The following is a 27,279-nucleotide window of genomic DNA, read 5'->3' as shown; positions in this document are numbered from 1 at the left end:
AAACAGATCGTCAGATTCATCACAAGGGTGCATGAAACAAGACAAATGGCCCAAGTGGGCACTCCTTGAGAAAGAGCATGCAAAGTTTAGCGCGCAAACTCTGTCATGTGTATTCTGACTATTCAGAAGGTCGAAATGAATTCTGACAAAGGTAAAAATCCACTTATGTTCTATTTATCTCCTATGGCTATGGGGTCAGTTGCTATCAACCTTGGCTGAGTATTAGAATCACTGAGGATACTTTGATGTATATGGTCTGGGATCGGGTTGCACATCTATAGTTTCTTAAAGCTTCCCAAGTGATTCCAACCACACACAGCCACTGACTTAGGTAAAACTATTAAGTAACTGGGTCCCACACAGTCAAATTATTATTAAAAAAAATTTTTTTTAATGTTTATTTATTTTGACAGAGAGAGAGAGAGACAAAGCGAGCAGGGGAGGGGCAGAGAGACAGGGAGACACAGTATCGGAAGCAGGATCCAGGCTCTGAGCAGTCAGCACAGAGCCCAACGTGGGGCTCGAACTCACAGACCGCAAGATCATGACCTGAGCTGAAGTCGGATGCTCAACAGACTGAGCCACCGAGATGCCCCTCAAATTATTATTTTAAAAAGCTAATTGTTTTACTAATTGAATCACATTTTATATTATCCATTTTAAGTTCATTTTTTCCCCTCTCTTAAAATACCAACTTAATTAAGTTACTGTCCTTATTGGTATTTTAATTGAATTTTTTTACCCTTAAAAATTAATGATCCGCTCGATGCAAAAATATTATTCACTCATAATTTTAGGCTTACTTTCCTTAACCTGTGTTTGTCAACGAGTTGAATCCATGTACACTAGTACCTTTTTCTTTTAGGGATGATGAGTGATTTTCCAATTGTATCCTGGTCATTTTGGGTACTGTGCTATCAGACATCGGATCTAATTTAAGCCTTCTATTTGAGCAGGCTTTTGCTAAAAATGGACCAGTAGGGGAAGAAGGCACCAATGCATTAGTGCTGGAGGGGAGTGGGAGTCCAGGCCTCCCAATTTGGTCTCTATTGACACCACCGTTTTTTAAAAACGTTTATTTATTTTTGAGAGGGAGAGGGAGAGAGAGGGATAGAGAGGGCACAAATAGGGGAGGGGCAGAGAGATAACCCCAAGCAGGCTCTGCATGGTCACTGCAGAGCCTGATGCGGGGCTTGAACTCATGAACCGTGAGATCATGACCTGAGCCCAAATCAAGAATCAGATGCTCAGATGCTCATGTGACTGAGCACCCGGATGCCCCTCCAGTGGTACCACCTTGGCGGGGAGTATGAGAGGTACCTCACAACCCCCAGGAGGGGGTGGAAACCTAGGATCCTCACCCAGCCTCCCCTGATACTATGGAAAGGGAAATAGACACCTACCTTGCCCTGGGTGGGAGGTGGAAATATGGGCTCCCCTTTGGGTCTCCTGGATACCACCCTAGCAGGGATGGGGAGGGAGGCCTCTTTACTGCCAGCCAAGGGCAGAGGTCTAGGCTTCCACCTAGGCCTTTACAGACAGAAATGTGGGGTGGGGATGGGGTTTTCTGGAGGAGTGTTTATTGTCACAAAGGTTTCTGTTTTATGAGGCTGCCCATTTCCTGGTCCTTTTTCAAGAGACAGCAAGCTTTTCTCATTCATGCCCGTTAGCATTTCTGGGCTGGGGGCTTTTCCAGCACCCAGTCCCAGGGTGTGTAGGGGGCAAGAAGAGAACTCCGAGAACATTCTGCCATGCAGCTTCTCAAGTCCTAACATCCCTAGCTAGTCTATCTTCTATCTTTCAGAGTCTCCTTATGTTTGTTTTATAATATAATTTCCAGGGTTTTTAATTGTATTTAGTGAGAGGGACAGGGCAAAATGCATCTATCTATCCCATCTGGTCCAGAACTGGAAGTCTGAACACTCTATTCCAGATTATACATGCAAACAAATGAGAAAATGTGGTTTTCTCCTTAGGGAATTTGTAATGTGGTTGAGGAGTCAGAAGGCACAGATCACACGCGTGGACAACATGAGCCCTGTTTGGGGAAAAGAGGCTGCAAGTTTCCCTGTCATTAAAATATTGCTAATTCTCGAATGTGAATGTCAAACTTAGACCTTTCTCTGGAGCTCCGGATGGGTGGGTATTTCTGCGTGTCTGGGGAAAATGCAGGCAGGGGTCTCCTGGAGGGCCCGTCTGTTGGACCTGGCCAAAAGGAAACCCCTCACCTTGCCCTAACCAACCTCCCTCTCAAAGGCCCTATTTCAATCAAGAGCCACCAGTCATACCACGTCCCAAGCCCAAAAGAGAGGGCAGGGTAGGATGAAAAAATGATCTAAATTAATGCAGATAGAAGATGAAACCAGTGCCTGGCACACAGAAAATATTTTTTCTTAATGTTAACTTTAAGACTATCTCAGAAACCTCCTAGGGCTTGTCTCTCCCATCTCTGTTGCCATTGCATCCAATGAGATTATTCCAAGAGTCTCTGAAATGGTCTGTATTTCACCAGCCTCTCCGCATTTCAGTCCATAGTTTGCTGTCAGAATTAGCGTCCTAAAAAGTAAACCTCATCGTGTCATTTAAAATCTGCTGCTCTGCATTGCCAAAGGCCGTAGTTCACACACCCCATTAAGAATTTGAAAAAAGCAGGGGGTGCTTGGGTGACTCAGTTGGTTAAGCGGCTCAGGTCATGATCTCGTGGTTTGTGAGCTGGAGCCCCTCACTGGGCTCTCTGCTGTCAGTGCAGAGCCAGCTTCAGATCCTCTGTCCCCCTCTCTTTCTGCCCCCCCCATTCTCTCTCTCTCTCTCAAAAATAAACATTAAAACAAAAAAATTTTTTGAAAAAAGCAGGACAAGATTTGGGTCAAGAAATCAAGAGTTGATTAAGAGCTCATGATTTGAGCCCTGCACGGGCTCTGTGCTGACAGTTTGGAGCCTGCTTGGGATTGTCTCTCTTCCTCTCTCTGCCCCTCCTCCTCTCTCTCTCTCTCTCTCTCTCTCTCTCAAAATAATAATCTTAAAAAAAAAAAGAATTTGAAAAAAGCTGGGGCACCTGGCTGGCTCAGTCAGAGGACATGTGACTCTTGATCTCAGGGTCATGAGTTTGAGCCCCATGTTGGGTGTAGAGATTTCTTTAAAAAAAGAAGATAAACTTAAAAAATAATGTAAGTCAGATTATGTCACTCTTTAAAATGAAAAAAAGAATTTTGAAAAAAGCTACAAGTGTCCACTAAAAAAATAATAAACTTAAAAAATATGTAAGTCACATTATGTCCCTTAAAAAAAATTTAGGGGCACCTGGGTGACTCAGTTGGTTAAGTGTCAGACTTTGGCTCAGGTGATGATCTCGCAGTTCACAGGATGGAGCCCCTTGTTGGGCTCTGTGCTGACAGCTCAGAACCTGGAGCCTGCTTTGGATTTTGTGTCTCCCTGTCTCTCTCTGTTCCTCCCCTGCTCACACACTCTCTCTCATTCCCTCTCAAAAACAAATAAAGTTTAAAAAAAATTGAAACATTTTGACACAAGCTAACAAGCGCCCAGTGCAGAAAAATGCAGAAGTGATTGCATATACTTATGAACCCCGGGAAACTCTTCCTTGTCTGAGAAGCCATTTCTACCCACTCCATGCACGTGCACAGCAATTCACGCTTATCTTTGTTTTAGCATTTAATAGTTTGTATCGTGATGATTTCTGTATGTTTGCTTCACCCACTTAAAAATTAGAAGGTGCCCTGTCTTTCTCATCTTTGTTTCCCTGGTACATAGCATAGTGCCATAGAAGCAAAGTTAGCAGATAATCGAATGTACTGAATGTGTAGAAGACAATGAGAGTAAAAGGCAGAGATGAGTCAAAGGGTTCTCTTTGCTCAGGAAGTTCTGATGGTTCCCATGTGTTCTTCTATCAAACCCACACCCTTCTTCGAAGCCTCCAAAGCACGTTCTTCCTGGTTGCCTTACAGATAACTGCCGCCTCACTTCACCTCTGGATGTTTTCGTCTACTCTCTGGTCTCAGCTACCACCCATTAATTGCTTCCAAATCTATGTCTCCATTCTGGATTGTTCTCTAGACAGTCCAATGTCATCCGGCCTCTCTATTTTATGTTCCTCAAACACCTGAAATGAAATCCATTTAGGACTGAACTTACTTTCGTTTCCACACCCTCCTACCACAGCCCTGCTTCCCTCTGCACTTCCCACCTTGGTTAGTAACCAGCGCTGCCATCTGCCCAAGCTGATCAGGAGAGAAACCTATGAAACTACATCCTTTCCTCCCCTCAGTGTCTATGTCCTGTCGTTTCTACCACTTAAACAGCTCTTGAATCCAGCCCCCTTAGTTTCTTAACAGGATTACAGCAGCTTCTTAATTGCCTTCTCTGTCTCCAGTCTTGACTCCTCCAACTCACTCGTCGACACCCATTTACTGAGCACATACTGTATGGTAGTAGCAAGAGTCCATGACCCTTCTCTCATGGCATCTCTGTTCTAATGGGGAGCCTTGGGGAACCAGACTGTAAACAACTGTGTAATGTGAAAGGTGGTGACCCAGTCAATGAAGAAGAATAAAGTAGCAGTGTAAAGGCATAGAGAGGCCCAGGATGGAGTTGGGGGGTATCATTCTAGAAGACCCGTCTGAGGTTATCTGGGGCCGGGACCCCAAAGGTATCTGGGAGAAGAACACTCCAGGCAGAATGAAAATCAAGAGGAAAGAGTCAACAGTGTGGACGTGGAGGGGGACTTTATCCTATTCCTCTGGATTCGACAGGCACAGGATTGCCAGTTTGCAAAGGGGGCTACGAGCAGCCTGTAATTATTGAGTATTTTGCTATGTAACAAGAACTACACTAAGGACTTTAAAAGCATTATTCCAGGCTTATTTACATGCATCTTATATCAGGCTTCAATACTCTGCTGAGGTGGGTGTTTTTGTTAAAATGGGGCACGAATTCAACAAACCCCCATAACACTTCCATGCATCCTACCGTGTGCGTTTGCCAGACCCCACTGGGATGTGGTTTTTCTTTTATCCTTCACCATTTATAGTGCAATACTCCTTAAATGCAAAGTAAGATATGTTCACAACTCAACAAGCTTTTGTAAAAGGGTAAGGCACGATGGAGCAGGGACGTGAGGACAGCCATTGGGGGTGGCTGCCTAAGGAGCAAATGACTGCTCCATCCACAGAAGCCAAAGAAGTAATTTAGCAAAGCCAAGAGAGATGATCCCAAACTTGTTAACTTAACTTAGCCTACCAGATTTACCCCCACCCCTGGCACACTGTAAAGATGTTTTTATTTAGATATAATTCTACTAAGATGAAATATTTATGGCTGTTACATTAAAAAATCAGATTCTCTCTGGGGTGCCCCACTACTTCATTATAATAATTCAGTGTAAAGAAAGTTTGCTCTGGACTTCAACCAGTAACAGAGAGACAAGCTCATTTAACACCTATGAGCTCAGGACCAGTATAGGGTGCCTCCCAGTGATGTGGGGAGGGTCAAGTGAGACAGTGTATGCAGATGTCCATCATAAGGGATGAGAGCCATCACGTATGAGGTGATTTTACTGTTATACTACCCTTGTTTAAGGAGACTCTTCCTTTTGAAGTTGGACGCTTAACTGACTGAGCCACCCAGGTACCCCAAGGAGACTTTTCCAATAAGACAGTCCTCAAACATAAGACCACAGTCAGTACCTTAAAGAAGATTTGATTTTTGATGCAGCGGACAAGATCTCAGGGCTTTCCAGAAAAAGCATACACATACACACTTTCTCTCTCTCTTCTCCCTTCATCCCTGTCTCTGTCTCTCGGTCGTGTGCGCGCACACAGACAAATGTAATGGCAGAGGTGAGTTTTGGAGTAAGCCCAACTTTTGATAGAGGTTTTTAAGAAACAGCCAGAACAACAAAAATGAATATATTTGGGGAACAAAATAATTAGATCAGTGGTTCTGGGACCTGACTATACACTGCACTCACTTGGGGAGCTAAACCATGCTGATGCCTAGGTCTGCCCACACAGAGTCCATTTCATTGGTCTGGCTTGTGTGTGTGGCCTGGGGATCAGAATTTTTACAAAACTCCCCAGGCTATTCCAATGTGCAGCCAAGTCTGAGAACCTGTGAATTAAAAAGTTACTGACATTTTCAGTTTGGCTTTAAAAGTGGATACTAGGGGCGCCTGGGTGGCGCAGTCGGTTAAGCGTCCGACTTCAGCCAGGTCACGATCTCGCGGTCCGGGAGTTCGAGCCCCGCGTCGGGCTCTGGGCTGATGGCTCAGAGCCTGGAGCCTGTTTCCGATTCTGTGTCTCCCTCTCTCTCTGCCCCTCCCCCGTTCATGCTCTGTCTCTCTCTGTCCCAAAAATAAATAAACGTTGAAAAAAAAAATTTAAAAGTGGATACTAAATAAAAGCAAATTCAAATACTCCTAAGTATCAGGTTAGCAATGGAAACATGCCATTTTTTTTTTCCTGGGTTGCCTGAGACTGGAGTCCCTTTTCCTATTTGTTCCTTCTTGGAAAAGGCAGGATTGCAATTCAGAGAGAAACACTTGTGCAAATAGAAGTACAATGTGGCAGCTCCCTTCACAGGTGCCGGTTGGCGGGTTTTTTTCCTTTCTGACAAATAAAACAAAAGGTTTTCTTTTTCTCTTTTTGTATCCCCATGGACTGTACCTCAAGAGCCTCTGACATGCAGAACACAGCCAATACATGGGCCCTGGTCTTGATCATGTCATTTCCTGAAGGATCCCCAGGGCCTACAAGTCACTTATCCGTAAAAGGTTAAGATGAAATATTAAAAAAAATTTTTTTTGTTTATTTATTTTTGATAATAAATAATAAATAAATAAATTGATAATAAATAAATAAAGAGAGAGAGATGCAGCGTGTAAGTGGGGGAGGGTCAGAGAGAGAGGGAGGCGCAGAATCCGAAGCAGGCTCCAGGCTCTGAGCTGTCAGCACAGAGACGGAGGTGGGGCTTGAACTCACAAACAGTGAGATCAGACCTGAGCTGAAGTCGGACACCTAACCAACTGAGCCACCCAAGCGCCCCAAGATAAAATATTTTAGAAAGCAATTATTATTGTGAGATAGACATAAATAAACAAGGGAAATGGGGGAGACAGAAAGCGAGAGAGCATTCTAGAAGCCAGAAGATGCCTCGTCATATGGCTCACTCGGCCTGGGTGTCTAAAAAACCTGTATTAAAATCCTGCGTGATAGGAGAATTGGTTTCTCCGTTTATAGAACGATACTGAACTTCTTGCACAGGATTCTTATAAAGATGGATGGAGATGTAACATAGTTAAATTACCTAATAAATGCCTGGCATCGGGTGCATGAGAAATGTTAGTTCTGTTATTTCTTTCGTCTTCTTGAAATAGGATATTAGTTGTGTGTGTTGTTTGTTACAAAAAGGAGGTAGTGGGAGCAGTTCACCATCGGGACCGTGAAGTCCAAGGTCCTCAAGGGTGTGGGATAACAGACTAGGGTGGGAGAGTTGTGGCCTTGGGTGGGTTGCCTCCCTCTCTGAGGGGTGGGTTCCTCCTGAGAGAGAGGTACCACGGTCATCTGAACGTTAGGGCTGCCGCGGGCCTGTGCGGACAGGCTGGGACACTTCTCTGCCTCTCTCCTGGGTCCATGAGACTTTGTGGGCAGACTGTGTGATGTGCTGTTGCACTGCCAGTGCCTGGCAAACGCACAGCGTGTAGTAGGTGCTCAAAAATGTTTCCTGCATAAGAGAGCTCCGATAAGACACTTATGTAAAAGGAAGCCTATTATTGCTTCAGCTTAGTGACATCTATTTCTGCAAACGCAGAGATCTTTTTATGTATATGCCTCCATTTAGGGCTTTGCTTTAAAAGGATCTTGTTCCTGGCAATCTGACCTCTGGATAAATAGGGTGGTGCTGTACTAATTTTCCTATACTTTAGTGGTTTAAAGGCTTTGTGCTTCTTTAATGAGATAGCTTTTTAAAGGAGTCATAAATTGGTTCTAATGATTGTTGCTTTCAGATACTGATTTAGTGCATCTTTTACATTTGTAATTGAATTTCCAAGTATAGCACTGATGAAAATGGACTCTACCTTGTGCCCCAAAGCACTGACTTTTGACATTAGAAATCGGTTGACTTAGTAGTTTAACATAAGCAATGGTCTCTAGCTGGTTTGACAAAAAGCATCTACTTCTAAACAAATGCCAGGAAAACAATCAATTGGGTAGCTCTGAAATTCTGACTTCTTCGTCTCTTACTAAAAAAAAGAAAATTAGAGAACATGGCTAACTGTCACATTTCTTAGAAGTGTTTTCAAACCATGTGACTTACTTGAATCCAATAATAAAACCATGGAGTGTTTAAAGAAAATTATAAGGAGAGTGGAAAGTGGTTTCATTGCCGAAGCTGCCAGAGCAAGAAGAGATTCTTGAAAAATTAAACTGAAATCTTAATATCTGTATCTTCACAAAAAATTCCTCTTTAATACAGACATCACTGTTTTCTAAGAACAGAGGTTCTAGAGTCTAATACTGCTAAGCAACTCTTTCTTGTAATTGGCAAAAATATAAACGTTTGCACAAGATGTTCCAAATAATACAGATTCTGGGACTTACTGAGAATTAATTAGGAAGGTAAATTTATTACCTACATAAATAAATGAACAAACCCGAGCACATTCCATGTCGACATCAAGGGGCTATATACTTTCCATTAAAGAGGACTAATAAATACAGTTTAAAGGCTCGAGGGAGGAGAGAGGGGAGAAGGCTGGCGCACAGCAGCTCAGGCAGTGCCAGACATCAGCTGACCGCCTAGATTGAGATTACCATGGAAACACCTTCTCCTGGGACTCCGCCATGAGGGCAGGGTGCTTTAGCAACGGTGATCGGGAGCAGAGCCCACAGCGATGGATTTCAGCAGGGCTCACCCCTGTACACATTATAAAGACGATCCATCTTCCAAATGAAATGATAGCTTTCTAGCCAGTCACTGTCAGATGGAGTAATAAAGCATGAAGCCCGGCATAATTACAACCCATTTACCTCTACAAAACACTCACATCGGTTCTGATAATTGTCTCTTTTCTCTTCCCTGCTTGCCTGTATTCTCCACAGAACTAAAGGAGATATTTGTGTAATTAATTGGCTACTTCCTTGGCCATCAAGCCCACACCGATAAAAAGGGACTATATCAAACAGCATTAGTGGGCAGATTCAAGCATTTTTCAAAACCAACACAGCTCACCAACAAAAGGATAAGAAGAGTCCCAGCTGAGGTTGGGTTAAATGTTTCAGTTTATGTGGTCTCACTTGAAACCAGTGAACAGATTTTATGTTTACGCAAATTAAACTCGATCTTGGCAACCAGCTCCCTGAGTGCTGGCTGGGGCGAGCCCATGTTCCCGTGAACTCACAAGACACAAGCTCGTTGATTCACGCGACTCACCTCAGCCATGGGGTGCAATCTTTTCCACCCATCTATAGTGACCTCTAGGTTGATTCTCAGAGTTAAAGAGGTTGTGATCAAAGTTCTGTACATGTTACTAATTATGTAGGTTACTTCTTGACTGTTCCCCATATCAAGCCCAGCAACCACGAGTCTCCCAGCTTTGCAAAACATTCAAATTCTGACCCTCCTTCCCATGTAAAACTTTTAACCTTTCTTGACATTGGAAATGATGCTTTAATTCGCTATTACAATTTACAAATACAGTGTAGAGAGTGATTCAAGGCAGATGATGCTAATCTGACAGTAACAAAGAATCCAGCTGGCTGAAACCCTATCCCAACTCCGCACTATTTGTACAAAGAAAGCCACTCTGTGGCTAAGACAGGGGTCACTTGTAACTTGAATGTTTCATTCTCAGACTGCTGTTTATAATTACTCAACTGTGCCATTTGTGAGAACAGTGCTTACTGAAAACAGTCTCAAAAACCTGTCATGATTTCCTATTTTTATATTTCCTGCGAAGAGCGACTGGACTCATTGCTAAATGATAAGCAGGCTGGATCGTTTTTGCTAATGAAAGAGAAAAAAGGTGTCAAATTTATACTTTAATTACATTTTGTTTAGGCTTACATAAAGATCAGTCTTTCTCTCTTGAACACAAACCAACTGATGACAGAGACTGGAGGGTGATTCCTGAAGAGATTAGCTGGACCCCGGCATACACTGAGCTACGTAGCTTAGGCTACGAGAAAAATACATGATGCTACTACATGACTGTTAGAATGGCTAGAATTTAAACTGACACTGGCAAATACTGGTGAAGACGCAAAGCAGTGGGAACTTTCATGCACTGCTGGTAGGAATGCAAAATGGTACAGCTACTTTGGGAGACAATTTGGCAGTTCACATAAAGCCGGACTTAGTCTTGCTACGTGATGTAGCAACTGCACTTGTAGGTATGTACCCAGATGACCTGAAAACTTGTGTCCATACAAAAACCTGGACGTGAGTGTTCACAGCAGCTTTATTCACGATGGTGCCAAACTGGAAGCAACCAAGATGTCCTCCAATAGGCAGAAGGATGGACAAACTATGGCACACTCATACATTGGAATAGTATTCAGTGATAAAAAGAAATGAGCTACCAAGCCATGGAAAGAGATGGGGGCACCTCAGATACCTACTGCTAAGTAAAACAGGCCAACCTACAAAGGTTACAAAGCATATGGTTCCAGTGATATGATATTCTAGAAAAGGCACAACTGCAGAGACAGTGAAATGATCAGAGGTTGCCAGGGTTTGGGGGAGAGAGCTACAAGTTGTAGAAATAAATAAGAAATATAGAGCTTTCCCTCCCGGCTTGCCTGACGATTGACCGCCATTACGAACAACATAGTTATTCTCTGAGCCAGGAAGTTCACGACTAACTGACTAATATGGCAGAAACAAATGGTCATCTATGTCCTTCACCCCAGAAAGGCAACAGAAACTAAGAAATTTGGGAAAAACTGGCCAAAACATACAAGACCACATCAGACATCATCTTTGTATTTGGATTTAGGATGCATTTTGGTGGTGGTAAGAGAAATGACTCTGGCACGATTTAGGACTCCTTGGATTACAGAAGGAAAATGAACCCAAACATAGACTTGCAAGACATCGCCTACATGAGAAGAAAAAGACCTCAAGAAAATAGCAAAAGGAACACAAGAACAGAATGAAGACGCACGGGGGGGGGGGGGGAATGCAGAGGACAGTGCCGATGCCAGCACAAAGGAGTAAAGGTTCTGTGGTGGCTGTAGTCACCTGCAGGGATGGTGCAGGCTTTTCACGAGAGGATTAATAAGCTGTAAAAACTTAAACAAAAAAGATCAAGAACAAAGTATTAGAAGAATTCGGTTATGAAAAAAGACCGGGAAAAGAAGCTGAAAATAACAGGTATTGTTATAGTGATGGGCAACTTATCAATATGTAATTATGTGATGGTGATATGTATCTTTATTTTTATGCTAAATTCTAGTTGTGCAGAGGAGAACACCGGGTATCTATTCTATAAGCAGACAGAAACTTAGACCACAGTGGGAGAAACATAATAATAGTGTGGCTACATATTCTAAAGACGATCACAAAGCAGGGTTAGCTCTACATATGCCACTTCTGTTGAGCTGCAAGGTATGATCTCAAGAAGTGAAGCGCACTGTGCAAATAAAATTAATGCCTCCTGATTTAACTTCTGGTTTACAGGAACTACAGGGACAAGGAGAATAAATGAACCATAAGGAAACAGACAAATCCAGACAAGACCAGTTCTAGACTCTAAGAAGTCAGTGTCATGCAGACTGTGTGCTGGGGGGGATGTGGAGAAACCAGAACTCTCATATACGGAAGAGAATGTAAAATGGAGCTGCCATGTTGGAAAAGTTTGGTAGTTTCTTACAAAGTTAAACAAAGGCCATATGATAGAATAATTAATTCCACTCCTAGATACCCACCAGGGAGAAATAAAAGCACATACCCACATAAAGACTTGTATGCAAATGCACCTAGCAGCCAAATGTCCATGACATGGTACATAGAGAAATGAAATATGGTATATCCATTCAGTAGAATATTACTCAGCAATTAAATGAACAAATCAATGACATATGGCCCAACCTAGATGAACCTCCAAAGCATACTGAGTGAAGGAAGCGAGAGACACAACAATACCTGTTGTATGATTCCACGTATATGAAATTTCTAGAAAAGGTAAAAGGATAGGCTGAAGTTGGGAGCGGGGATTTACTGCAAATGGGTACAAGAGAACACTCTGAGGTGACAGAAATGGTCTAAAACTGGACTGTGTGATGCTTGTACAAAAGCATAAATTTACTAAAAGTAACGGAACTGTACCTTACAATGGGTGAATTTTAGGGTCAGTAAATGTAGGAGTTTGCTAGTGCAGCCACACAAAGCCCCACAGAATGGATGGCTTAAGTAAGTTCTGGAGGCTTGAAGTCCAAGATCAAGATGTGGAAGGGTGTGGTTCTTCTGAGGCCTCTCTCCTCCACTTGTGGATGGCCATCTTCTCTCTCTGTCTTCACATGGTCTTCCCTCTGTACCTGTCTTTGTTCCAACTGCCTCTTCTTTTTTTTTTTATATATATATTTTTAATTTTTTTTTCAACGTTTATTTATTTTTGGGACAGAGAGAGACAGAGCATGAATGGGGGAGGGGCAGAGAGAGAGGGAGACACAGAATCGGAAACAGGCTCCAGGCTCTGAGCCGTCAGCCCAGAGCCTGACGCGGGGCTCGAACTCACGGTCCGCGAGATCGTGACCTGGCTGAAGTCGGACGCTTAACCGACTGCGCCACCCAGGCGCCCCATAACTGCCTCTTCTTAAAAGGGCACCAGTCATACAGGATCAGGTCTGACCCCAATGACCTCATTTTAACCTAATTACTTCTTTAAAGACCCTATCTGCAAACACAGCCACATTTTGAGGACTAGGGGTTAGAACTTCAACCAATGAATTTGGGGGAAGCACCATTCAGCCCGTTACAGTAAATGATAATTTAATAATGCTGTTTTAAGAAGTCAGCCTCATGAGGGGTGCCTGGGTGGCTTAGTCAGCTCAGGTCATGATCTCACAGCTCATGAGTTCAAGCCCTACATCGGGGTCTGTGCTGACAGCTCAGAGCCTGGAGCCTGCTTCAGGTTCTGTCTCTCTCTCTTTCTCTGCCCCTCCCCTGCTCATGCTCTGTCTCTTTCTCCTTCAAAAATAAATAAATGTTGGGGCACCTGGGTGGCTCAGTTGGTTGAGCGTCCGACTTCAGCTCAGGTCATGATCTCACAGTTCATGAGTTCGAGTCCCACGTCAGGCTCTGTGCTGACAGCCCGGAGCCTGGAGCCTGCTTCGGATTCTGTCTCTCTCTCTCTCTCTGCCCCTCTCCTACTCACACTGTCTCTCTCTCTCTCAAAAATAAATAAACGTTAAAAAAATTTAAAAAAATGTTAAAAAAAAAATTAGGGGCGCCTGGGTGGCTCACTGGGTTGAGTGTCCGACTTTGGCTCAGGACACGATCTTATGGTTCTCAAGCTCTGTCCCTTTCTTTCTCAAAAATAAATAAAAACATTAAAAAATGTAAAAATAATAAACAAATAAATAAAGAGCCAACAACATGAAAAAAAGACTGTATGTGGAGGTACAGTTCTGGACTAAAAGACATGTACCTCTACAATAGGAACCTATTTTTAAAAATAAGTGTAAGACATTCTTTGAGTGGAGAAATTTGACTAAGTGCTAGATACTAAGTGATATTATGGAAATGTTTTTTTCTCAGATATGAAAATGGGACGATAGTTATGAAGGAGAAGGTCCTTGTTCGCAGGGGCATATACACACAGGAGCATTTGGTGGCAAAGTGTCATGAGAGAGAGCAAACAAATACAGCAAAAAAACCCAAATATTTATTGAATCTAGGTGGAGGGCATAGGGCATTTATTCCCTTACTATTCTTTCAGCTTCTCTATACATTCGAAAAACTTGAAAATAAAAAGTCAGAAGGATGGAATTAGCATTTAACACTGAGGAGGCAGAGAGTTCTCCAGACAGAAAAGACACCTCTCCCAATATTTCCTTTATTCCTTTCCTTCCTTGCTAATTGAAGTAGGAAATGTATCCTTCTATGAAGCTCACACCCAGTTGTAGCTTTTTATAAGTGAGAAATGATTAGTGTTTCTACGGTTCCTGCCACACAAAATCCAGAATAAAACATAACGTAGATTTTAGAAGTTTTAAAGTTTGGCATGGAAGAGGCTGAGACACACAGGTATAGCTCATTTAAACTAACAAATGACAATAGGGTACCTGGGTGGCTCAGTTGGTTAAGCACCTGACTCTGGATTCTGGCTCATGTCATGAGCTCATGGTTTGTGGGAGCCCTGCACGGGCTCTGTACTGACAGGGCAGAGCCTGCTTGGGATCCTCTCTCTCCCTCTCTCTCTGCCCCTTCCTTGCTCTTTCTCTCTCTCAAAATAATAAATAAACTTAAAAAAAAAAAGAAAGCAGATGACGAGATCTTTTTTTTAATGTTTATTTTTGAGAGAGAGAGAGAGAGAGAGAGAGAGAGAGAGAGAGACAGAGTGTGAGTGGGGGAAGGCAGAGAGAGAGAGGAAGACAGAGAATCTGAAGCAGGCTCCAGGCCCTGAGCTGTCAGCACAGAGCCCAACACAAGGCCCAAACCCATGAACTGTGAGATCATGACTTGCGTCAAAGTCGGACACTGAATTGACTGAGCCACCCAGGTGCCTCAAAGATCTTTTTTTTTTTTAATAGGAGTAGCAAAGCGGTGACCTATGGGCTGAATATGGCCAACAGGTGTGTTTTATTTGGCTTGCACGGCATTTAACAATCAGGAGACTAACATCAAATACAGACTTCAGCTTTTTTTAGGGGAATCCAAAGGCCTGGCATAGTGGGGCTCAGGCATGGCCATGGCGATTACAGTGGAGGGACGACTGCCCTGTGGTAGAGTATGGGCTTCATTCATTTCTGAACCTGCCAGACTCCCAAAGGGATTTGACATTAAGACAAAGAAAATGAGGAAATGTTGTCACTTTTGATGAGATGAGCTTTACCACCCTCCTCTGCTCTCTTTCCATGTATATGGCTGTGGCTAGTGAGAACATCATGCTGGGAGGAAGGTGAAATGGAAGGGGAGGGATATGGAAATTAATGAGTGGTACTAGGCCGATTGTTTATACGCAGGGGGGAAAATGAATGCAGGGCTACAGAGTCACATACACACAGAAATCAATTCTAGGAGCACTGTGGCTGTCGATGTGAAAGGTAAAGCAATAAAGTGTATAGAGTACAACAGAAGATGCCTTTGTGACCTTGGGATGGGGAACGACGTCTCAAACAAAAAAAACCCCTGCATCAACCTCAAAGGAGAAAAAATGCTCAACTGAGCTGCATTAACATAAAAAAATTTTGTTCAAACCCACCATTACAGGATGCAAAGTCAAGTCACAGAGTCAGAAAATATATGTAACGTCTGTAACTGCCAAGGGGCACTTGTGCAAAATATAAAGAGAACTAGAAATCAACTTTTATTTTTTATTTTTTTAAATATTTTTTTGACATTTATTTATTATTGAGAGACAGAGAGAGATAGAGCACAAGCAGGGGAGGGGCAGAGAGAAGGTGGGGAGACACAGAATCAGAAGCAGAATTCAGGCTCTGAGCTGTCAGCACAGAGCCCAATGTGGGGCTTGAACTCACAAACTGCGAGATCCTGACCTGAGCCTAAGTCAGACGCTTAACTGACTGAGCCACCCAGGCGCCCATAGAAATCAACTTTTAAAAGACAACTGAATAGAAAGATGGGCAAGAGATTCACAAAAGGCATCCAAATGATCCATAAACACACAAAAAGGTGTCAGACCTTATTAGTAAAAAGGGCAATGCAAATACAAAACACAATCCACAACTGTCAACAAGTGAATGGATAAAGATGTGGTATATATACATAACCGTATATTATTCAGCCACGAGAGAAAGAAATCCTACCATCTGGACCAAATAAACCAGACAAAGAAATACTATATGATCTTGCTTACACATGGAATCTAACAAAGCCGAACTCACAGAAATAGAGAGTAGAGTGGCGGTTACAGGGGCTGGCGAGCAGGGGAAGTGGGAGATGCTGGACGAAGGGCACAAGCTTCCAGTTGTAAGATGAGTAAGTTCTAGGAAACTGCTGAACAGCAGTGGTGATGGCAGTTAATGATACTGCATTATATACTTGAAAGTTGCTAAGCGAGTGGATCCTAAAATACTCTCACCACAAAAAAGAAACTGTAATTATGTGATGTGATGGCGCTGTGGGCCAATGCTAAGGTGGTAACCATTTTGCAACGTGTAAGCGTATCACATCGGCCCACTGTGCACCTTACACTTGAACAATGTTATATGTCAATTACATCTCAATAAAGCTGGGGGAAAAACACCCCACCATGAATAACTGCCACATACCTACCCAAACAGCTAACACTGAGGACACTCTCCATAGCCAGTGCTGGAGAGATGGCAGCTGCACCTGAGCACTCTCCTTTGGGAAACTGCATCTGTCCACTACAGTTTCATGCCGGGGTAAGTGTCCGATGAAAGCGTATGCACATAGACACTAAAAGACAGTGACCGGGAGGGAACACAATGGGGCTTTCTGGCCTATTAATGGCCTGTGTCTTGACTTTGGTAACAGCTGAATAGATGGGTTCACTTTGTGATCATTCATCAAGCTCTACCCTTAAGCTTTGTGCACTTTTCTGCATGTAGGGTATACTTCAATAAAAGAGTTAAAATATTTGCCCGGATGTGAACAGGTGGGCGGGGTATGCCACATGTCAATAAAACCTTCCAAGGGTCTGCTAATCCAGTGACCTCAGTTTTACTTCAATTACCCCAAGCCTCATGAGAAAGTTTGAAAATGTCTATTCTAATGGGATCCTGTCACCAAAAAATAGAATACAGAAGCAAAGATATATTCAGTTCTAGTTCAGACACTCATTTTCAAAGAGAAATTGGACTGGGACTATTTTACGTATTGATATAAGGGATTAATAATACTGCTTTGACCTGTTAGAGAGATGGTAAGAGTGAATCATGGGGCAATGGCAGAGAAGAAGGAGATTCCTTTCTTCCGTCCTTCCATCCTCCTTCCATCCTCCTTCCCTCCCTCCTTCTCTTTTTCCCTTTCTTTCTTTCTTTCTTTCTCTCTCTCTCTCTCTCTCTCCCTTTCTCTTTCTTCTTCCTTCCTTCCCTCCCTCCCTCCCCTTCCTTCCTTCTTTCTTTCTTTCTTCCTTTCCTTTCCTTTCCCTTCTTTCCTCCTTCCCTTCCCTTCCCTTCCCTTCCCTTCCCTTCCCTTCCCTGCCCTGCCCTGCCCTGCCCTCCCCTCCCCTCCCCTCCCCTTCCCTTCTTCCTTCCTTGTAGGCTTCATGCCCAGCACAGAGCCCAGTGTGGGGCCTGAACTCACCACCCTGATATCAAGACTGAGATGAGGGGTGCATGGGTGGCTCAGTCGGTTAAGTGTCTGACTTCGGCTCAGGTCACGATCTCACGGTTCTTGCGTTCAAGCCCCGCATCTGGCTCTGTCTGTGCTGACAGCTTGGAGCCTGGAGACTGTTTCACATTCTGTGTCTCCCTCTCTCTCTGCCCCTCCCCTGTTTGCACTCTTTCTCTTGTTCTCTCAAAAATAAAACATCTTTAAAAAAAAAAAAAAGACCTGAGCTGAAATCAAGAGTCAGTCAAATGATTAGCCAACTGAGTCACCCAAGTGCCCTGAAATTTCTAAGTCATAAAATGAAAAATGCTTAGGGGCACCTGGGTGGCTACTTGGTTAAGCGTCCGACTTTGGCTCAGGTCATGATCTCACAGTTTGTGGGTTCGACTCTGTGTTGGGCTCTGTCAGCTGTGCTGACAGCTCAGAGCCTGGGGCCTGCTTCACATTCTGTCTCCCTCTTGCTCTGGCCCTTCCCTGCTCGTACTCTGTCTCTCTCTCTCAAAAATAAAACATTAAAAAAAGAAAAGAAAAATGGTTATCTTTTAGTTTGTTCTTTTTTCTTTCTTTTTCCTTCCTTTTTTAAAGTTTATTTTTATTTATTTTGAGAGAGCATGAGAGAGTGAGAGAGCAAACGGGGGAGGGGCAGAGAGGGAGACAGAATACCAAGCAGGCTCCATGCCATCAGCACAGAGCCCAGTGCAGGGCTTGGACCCATGAACTCTGAGATCATGACCTCAGCCAAGATCAGGAGTCAGAAGCTTAACCAACTGACTGAGGCAGCCAGGTGCCCCTCTTCCTTCTAGATTTTAATTCACTTCTCTTTAAATGTTTTTAATTCTGCAGTATGTTTTAGTGTTAACAGAAACTGATGAGAACAATACAACAGATAGTGATCTGATAGATTCTTATATTTAAAAAATAACTTAGGGGTAATGCCAGTGCAGTAGAATGTTGGCTATAGGGTAACAGATTCATGTGGTGTTATATACATTAATTCTTTTTTGAATTTTGAATTTTTTAAATTAATTTTTTGTATACATAAAATGTATACAAAACAGATTGTTTCACAATAAATGAATTTGAAATTTGTGAACTTCCTCCCTATAGAAAACACATACACACATGTACTACGAATTATCATATACAAAATAATTGGAAAATATACCACTAAACAGCCCATGGCTTAAAGAAGAATTCACAATGGAAATGACAAAATAATTGAAATGGAACAACAAGGATGATACCACATATTAGAACATGTGAAGTTCAGCTCAAGGTCATTCATAAACACAAATTTACAGTTTTAAATGCATTTTTAAAAACTAAAATTTAAAAACAAAAGCATCCCTATCAAAATAACATCAGCATTCTTCACAGAGCTAGGAACAAACAATCCTAAAATTTGTATGGAACCAGAAAAGACCCCGAATAGCCAAAGCAATCCTGCAAAAGAAAACCAAAGCTGAAGGCATTACAATCCTGGATTTCAAGCTGTATTACAAAGCTGTAATCATCAAGACAGTATGGTGCTGGCACAAAAACAGACACTCAGATCAGTGGAACAGAACAGAGAACCCAGAAATGGACCCACAAACGTATGGCCAACTAATCTTTGACAAAGCAGGAAAGAATATCCAACGGAATACAGTCTTTTTAGCAAATGGTGCTGGGAAAACTGGACAGCAACATGCAGAAGAATGAACCTGGACTGCTTTCTTACATCACACACAAAAATAAACTCCAAATGGATGAAAGACAGAAAGCCATCAAAATCCTTGAGGAGAAAGCAGGCAAAAGCCTCTTTGATCTTGGCAGCAGCGACTTCTTACTCAACACGTCTCCGAAGGCAAGGGAAACAAAAGCAAAAATGAACTATTGGGACCTCATCAAAATAAAAAGCTTCTGCACAGAGAAGAAAACAATCAGCAAAACTAAAAGGCAACTGACGGAATGGGTGAAGATATTTACAAATGGCATATCAGATAAAGGGTTAGTCTCCAAAATCTATAAAGAACTTGTCAAACTCAACCCAAAAAACAAATAATCCAGTGAAGAAATGGGCAAAAGACATGAATAGACACTTCTCCAAAGAAGACATCCAGATGACTAACAGACACATGAAAAGACGCTCGACGTCATTCATCATCAGGGAAATAGCAATCAAAACCACAATGAGATACCACCTCACACCTGTCAGAATGGCTAACATTAGCAACTCAGGCAACAACAGATGTTGGTGAGGATGCGGAGAAAGAGGATCTCTTTTGCACTGCTGGTAGGAATGCAAACTGGTGCAGCAACTCTGGAAAACAGTATGGAGGTTCTCAAAAAATTAAAAATAGAATTACCTTATGACCTAGCAATTGCACTACTAGGTATTTATCCAAGGGATACAGGTATGCTGCTTCAAAGGGGCACATCCACCCCAATGTTTATAGCAGTTCTACTGACAATACCCAAAGTATGGAAAGACCCCAAATGTCCACTGACGGATGAAGGGATAAAGGAGATGTGGTACATATATACAATGGAGTATTATGTAGCAATCAAAAAGAATGAAATCTTGCCATTTGCAACTACGTGGATAGAACTAGAGGGTAATATGCTAAGCGAAATTAGTCAGAGAAAGACAAATATCATATGATTTCACTCATATGAGGACTTTAAGATACGAAACAGATGAACACAGGAGAAGGGAAGCAAAAATAATATAAAAACAAGGAGGGGACAAAACATAAGAGACTCTTAAATACAGAGAACAAACTGAGGGTTGCTGGAGGGGCTGTGGGTGGGGGGATGCGCTAAATGGATAAGGGGCATTAAGGAAGACACTTGTTGGGATGAGCACTGGGTGTTACACGTAGGGGATGAATCACTGGAACCTATTCCTGAAATCATTATTGCACTATATGCTAACTAACTTGGATGTAAATCAATCAATCAATCAATAAAAATGAAAGCAGTTAACCCCTCAACTCAAAAAGCTAGAAAAGGAACCAACAGAGTAAATCTAGAGAATGGAGAAGAAAAAAAAAAACAAGAGCAGAGGTCAATGAAAAGGTAATGAAATCAATAAAATAGGTCTCCAGCAAAACTGATCTGGGAAACAATGAGAAAAAAGCACATCTGATCAATGTTAGGAACACGGAGGGAACGTAAGAGGTACAGCGAGGAGCTCTTGGCCCCAGGACTGGGTCACTGGCAGCCTACAACTGGCTTCCCTTATATCAGGCGTCCACCCTCGTTTAGTCAGTGTCTTCCCCTCTCCTCTGAGGAACAGCTGAGGGCTGCATCTCTGGGTGGAGGGGAGTGGGGATGTACCCTTGTTTAGACAGCGGAGAAAGCAAACATGACTGTCACGTGTTTCACATGCTGTGCGATAATGGTCCACACACCATTGGCTGTTGAGTGGGTCAGAACTCCCCCTGGGCTTGAATTATCATTTGCTTCATTTACTTCACTTTTCTCTTTGACACACCCCCTCCCTTATCCTCTTTCATAGATAGCTTTCTTTTTCTCTTTTGCCTCCCCCTTTATTGAGGTATATAGCTTACACTCAGCAGAAAGTACAAATCTCAAGGAAACAGCCTGGTGAATTTTAACAAACATATACAGAAGAGTAACTGCTACCAGGCGCAAAACATTTCCAGCCCCCCGTAGGCTCGCTCTTTCCTCCCTGCTCACGTCTCTGTGTCTTGGCTGTTCCTTGTACCCTAAATACTTTTCCTCCAAGTAAGCATATGGCTCATTCTTTAGCTCCTATGAGTCTCTGCTTAAATGTCAACTTCTCGGTGAGGCCTGATCACTCTATCTGAAGTTATAACACCCCTCATATCCTCTATCTTCCTTCCCTATTCTATTTCTTCCTTTATCCCTTCTAATGGATTATATGATGTGTATATATATGTATATATATGCATGCATACATATACATATATGCACAAATATATACATGTAAGTAGAGTCTGCTGCCTCCCCTCCCCACTGCAATGTAAATTCTGTAAGGGCAGAGATTTGACTATTTTGACACTTCTGTGCCACAATACCATTATGTCTGGCACATAACGAGTATTCGGCAATCACTTGTTGAATGAAGAGTTTAGTTATTGAGGCTGTAACAAGACAATCTGGTCTACAGCTCTCTAAAACCCCAAATGAAGATAATTCCTACACTGGCATTCTAACTGAGGTGTAACCCCCCATTTCTTGAGTCTCCTTAAGTCTCTGTTCATTATGCCTCAAGATCGAGCAGAAAGAAATGAGGCACCAGGATGCTACAACAAACACCTCGCAGACAGGATGTGCACCTGGTTGCTGCAAGCTTGTCAACAAGGAATAGGATCTCTCCACCCAGCATGTAAAGCTGTGGTTTGGAGGGATAAAGCAGTCATTTAACCGATCTCTGGGGAGCCCCTGGGAGCTGCTGCATGTGCCCATTAGAGTTAAGTGCCTGGGGCATTTAGGTGCTACTGCTTTATACAAGGTCAATGGGTTAGGAGATGCGGAGATAGTAAATTGGTTGAGTACTTTTTACGGTGCATTAGGAAAGCAACAAATATTGGTCCCATATTGCGGGCTGGAAGCAGTTAAGGAAACACATTCTGCTAAAAAGCACTGATGAAGACCAGATTTAGAAACTGATTAGACACATAGCCAAACTACAGCATCACCTAAACTCTTACCGCAATGGGCATCCATGAGCATGATTTAGTTTTTGTTTGACGAAGACTGGGATCCAGGAGATTGGAACAGGTGTAGGTGGGAGGAGTCCAAGGGTGCCTGAGGAAGCTGCCTGTTTGAAGCACTTCTCTCCTATTGACCTACCCCAGCATGCTCTGTGACCAGGGCCCAAAGATGACATCGGCCTAAGGTCAGCAGTCAAAGATTGTAGGGGGAAGGGATCAATTATGCCCCAAATGAATTGTAGTAATTATCCATGCTATCCCAGGAAAAGTCAGGGAAGACGATGCATGGATTAACAAGTGCTTAACAAGGAACTACGGTAGCAATGTGGATCATACGGAATTGGTTGCTATGGGGAGGCCTCATCTGGAGCCTGTGTGCAATATGTTACTGCAGGATGACACTCGGATGGTTTGTTGGGTTGGCTGATTTAGATCTAAGCCTAGTGCTGGCCCATGCCATCTGGCAAGGACGGCGACTGTTAGTAAGAAGACACACAGAGAGAAGTAGAGCCTGAGAGGATGGCAGGAACGCAGACTCTCCCAGCACTCGTGCTGCTCAGGGGGCTACAGGATAACACAGCCCCTTAGAGCTTCTTTCAACACCGAATGGTAGCATTTCCTTAGCTTTCGCCAGATTCTTCTCCCTGACTATCATGTGTATCCTCATTAAAAACATTACTCAAGACAGTATATGGTCCCAATCTGTTTCTTGGGGACAGAAAAGCTTAACTGAGACAGGAAAGGAGCCTATGAAAAAGAAATGAGAGGCATGAGAATGAGAAGGGTGTGGGCCCCTCAGCTATCTGTTCTTAGCGATTACTCTGACTTCTGAGAACTTTCCAACTGGATTCTGAAAGTGTTCCTATAGTTCTTATCTTTCTTAGAATAACTCATAACCGATTGGTACTGAAGGGAAACTAGAGCTCTTTCAATGCATTAAAAGAGAGGTGAGCAAATGGAAGCCCATTGAGAAATTTCCTTCTACTCCATTTTCTTCAGCAATTCTTTGCTGACCATTTAGCTGTGAATGTTCTCGAGTCACCTGCTCCCTTTCTCTCTCTAGACTCATAATTTCAGCCTCCAATTATACATGGATCCACTCTTGAATTTTTATCTCGAGTGCTGAATTCTTTCCTCCTCTATATTGGATTTCCAATTATCTGTGGAATGTATACCTTCCAGGTTTCACCACTGCCTTGAAACACAACATGGTTAAAACTGAGATCATCTTCTTCCTTCCCTTCCCAGTTTCTTCACTACTCTTATCATTGTTTAAAGGTTCCTTGTCTTAAACTCTGTTTAATTTCAAAATATTCTGATCATACAGAAAGTTTAAAGAAAAAAGCCACAAAGACTCATGTTTTCACGATCAACACTTAATAGTTTGCCATAACTGTTTCAGACTGAGAGAACATTTTTATAGATTCAGTTGGAAGTCCTCTGTCCCCTTCAACCTGGCGCCCTCTAAGACGCAGCCGCGACTCCAAAGTTAGTTCTTCCCAAAGCAGACCCCGAGACAAAGGCTGGTAAACATACAGAAGTGATTTGGGAGGGGCAGGGACGCTGGCAAGGGAGTGGGGAGATGGTTCAGGGAGAGAAAGGCAGCCAACAGGGCCTTGTTAAACCAGCTACCACCGTGGGCTGCAGGCAAAGGGGGTTCTGACAGCCTGATGGGGGACTTTTGACAAGGACATTGACTGTTGGAGTCAGGAAGGTGTGCCCAGAAATGATCAGGGGGTGCAGTGGGATACAGGCAGAGGACTGATAGCATCCGTGACAGTGTGCACCCATTCTACTGACATTGTTTTACCTTTACTGCAATTGTTAAATGCCGTTAATTTTTATATTATATATTGTTTACAACATTGACAACGATGCTGATGATGAAGGGGAACAGTGACACACAAGTCACCATGAAAAAGGACGGCAGTTTGGCAAAATAACTTCGGTTCAAAGAGTTGCGTAGCTATTTATTGAACTTGTATCAAGTGCTCTGATTGATCTCCCTTTAATAGAAAGTAAAGAAATAAAACACAGGCCACAATTTATTTTTTTGTTTGTTTCCACACTTCATTTGACTTTGACAAAATCTGATTTTCTCCCATATCCTCCTTCGTCACCTACTCTAAGACTGCAGTTATTAGGCTTAAACTGTGATTGATACATGAGATTACAAGCGCTTGCTAAGAAGACAATATGAAATCAAGAATGCCCTAGAATATTATTTTCTTCTTAGCTGCAATCCATTAGCCTTTTTATTGAAAGGGAGAAAGATGCATGTGTGTGTATTGGGTTGGGGGCAGGGAGTGTAATGGACACAAATTGCAACCCCATAATCAACCCTGCAGTGACGTCCCAGATCATTTAGCAAACCCAGGAATAGTTTCCCTTCTGTGGTCCCTCACAACCAACAGGACTCTTGATTTAACAACATAAAACTACAAAACAGTATGTTTCCTATTCCCTTTTGCAGATACCAAAAGGATTTAAAATAATCTTTAAATAATACTCTTCATGGATTCTATTATTGGACAAACACAGACCTCTCTCCTTAGGAACTAGCAGACAGACAAAAACCACCTGACTCTCAAAAGGATCTGGTAGTCAGGAGGATCTTTCTGAAGAATCAGAACCAACAGTCACTTGTAAAGCAGACCACATACAGCAGGAGAAAAATTAAAAAAAAAATCTTATATTGAGATTCGGGGAGATATCCACCAAATTTCATATTTCAAATGAGAAATGATCATAGAACTTGAAAGCCCCATGGAGAACAGCTGAGTGAGTTTAGATCAGAGGGAAAATATATTGGTGAAAAGAACTTTTGGGAACAGCACACATTTTACCTCTGAAAGAGAGGTAATGGTTTCATAAAGTAATTCTCTACTGTTTTTCTACCTGATTCCATTTCCCTATAAAAACAAACTTCTTCAAAATATATAAGAAAATACATTATGTGTCACAACATTTAAGCAGTACGTAAGATTAGGAATACAGAAAGATCACACAGAATGCAGAACGCTTACACTTGGCTTTTTAAAATGCTTCATTAATTTATTGGTAACTTCAGATCCTTCTTTTTCTTCTTCTTCTTCTTCTTTTTTTTTTTTTTAAATAGGCTCCACACCCAACGTGGGGCTTGAACTCATGAACCCAAGATCAAAAGTCACACGCTCCAGCCAGGCACTCTTGGATCCTTCTTATGGAAAATTGTGCATTTGTACAAAACATAAGATTGGCATACAATTTCAGGAATTCATGGGCTCCCTAAAGCCCCAAAGGTTGTAGTGATCAATTACTGACCCACTTGGGGTCCAGGAATACCAGTTTAAGAATCCCTTATTCAGAAAGGAGCAGAAAACACTTACATTATAGAGCGGAATTGTCTTCATCACCTTGTACTGTTTAGTGGGATCCATCTTATATAGGTGACGGTCAGTGACAAAAATTGCTCGGTCTTCCACCTTACTAAATCGATTCACCTGTAAGAAAACAAACCAATAAACTATAATATCTCACCCAGAATGAAATCAAATTATCTGCAGGAAAACCTCTAGGGGCAGCAGTGGCTGGTGGTGGAGACACATTCTTAAACAGATATGTACCATGCAAGGCCCGTTCTCCTGGATGAACAGAGATCTAGAAGGAGTAGTGGTTTCCGGGTTTGTAGAATTTTACAATTTAAATTTCACAATTTTACAGTTTAACAGGGAAAACAAGAAAAACCCGGAAGAATTATGGGACTAAAAACATGTGACCCGGACACTATTAAAAAAATGAAAAGACGACCCAGAGGATAGGAGAAAATGTTTTGCAAATCACATTTCTGATAAGGGGCTTGTATCTCTAAAGGAACAGAATGTATATTGAACTTAGAATATGTAACTCAATAATAAAAAGACAAAAAACCGGGTAAAGGATTGGAACAGACATGTCTCCAGAGAAGACAGACAAGTGGCCAAGAAGCACAGGAAAAGATGCGTGACATCATTGGCCGCCAGAGAAATGTCAATCAGAACCACGATGAGATACCACCTTCACACCCACTAGAATGACAATAATAAAAAAGACAGGTAATAACAAATATTGGCCAGGATGTGGAGAACTGGAACCTTCATCACTTCTGGTGGGAATGTAAAATGATGCAGTTGCTTTGGAAAACAGTCCAGCAGTTCCTCAAATAGTTAAATATAGAGTTAGCATATGACCCAGAAATTCTACTCCTAGGTATATACACAAGGGAATTGAAAACATAGCCACACAAAAACTTGTGCATGAATGTGCACAGCAGCAGTAATCATGACAGTGAAAAAGAAGAAACAACTTAAATGTCCATCAACTGATGAACGGATAATAAAATATGATATATCCGCACAATGGAATATAACGTGTCAGTAAAAAGAAGTAAGTATTGATACACGCTGTAACATGGATGAACCTTAAAAAGATTATGCTAAGTAAAGGAAGCCAGTAACAGAAGACCACATATTGTGTGATCCCATTTATATGTAATGTCCAGAATAAGCAAATCTGTAGAAACAGAAAGTAGATCATTGGTTGCCTCAGCTGGGGGAGATGGAAAGTTTGCAGGGCTGACAGCTAAGGAGTTATGAAAACTGTGGTAATGGAAATACAACTCTGTGAACACAGTAAAAGCCAATGAATTGTATACTTTAAAATGGTGAACGGTATGGTATGTGAATTATATCTCAATAAAGCTATAAAAAACATAACCCCTATTTGAAACAATGCATTCTGCCCTTTTCCTAATGCAATGGATAGGTGTATTTTAGATGAAATGTCCTTAAGTATAACGAGTATGTCACTAAATCTACATGTTCAAAAATGGACAGTGCCTTCCACAGGCAATGGTACAAATGCCTCATAATTACTACCGTCCGTAACAAGAGTGGGCCATGTGGAAGGGCAGTAAATGCCCCACAAGGAAAGGATTCAAGCAGAATCAAAGTGAATGCCTGATGTGGATGTGGTAAGGGGATTCCTGCTTTGAATACAAAGACTAGAGTCTCCAAGGTCTCCTGACACTCAGATTCTGATTCCTTTACCTGACTTTCAAGAGTTTTTCCTTGTTTCAAAAAAA

General features: G+C 42.3%; 1 protein-coding gene across 4 annotated transcripts in view; it reads right to left on the bottom strand.

Annotated features, from left to right (window-relative positions):
• The window catches only part of MYO1D (myosin ID), a 357,287-nt gene that overhangs the window by 115,966 nt on the left and 214,042 nt on the right, over positions 1-27,279 (bottom strand). For all 4 annotated transcript variants that reach the window (XM_040455227.1, XM_040455229.1, XM_040455228.1 and 1 more), the window contains one exon: positions 25,547-25,660. In XM_040455227.1, the coding sequence (XP_040311161.1) occupies positions 25,547-25,660 (114 nt within the window). The remainder of the gene's footprint in view (positions 1-25,546; positions 25,661-27,279) is intronic.

The sequence above is a fragment of the Herpailurus yagouaroundi genome, unplaced genomic scaffold (assembly GCF_014898765.1).
Source record: "Herpailurus yagouaroundi ecotype Mexico unplaced genomic scaffold, PumYag 215, whole genome shotgun sequence".
Lineage (NCBI taxonomy): Eukaryota > Metazoa > Chordata > Mammalia > Carnivora > Felidae > Herpailurus > Herpailurus yagouaroundi.
Note: the sequence above shows the minus strand (reverse complement) of the source record. Positions and strands in the feature narration are given on the sequence as shown.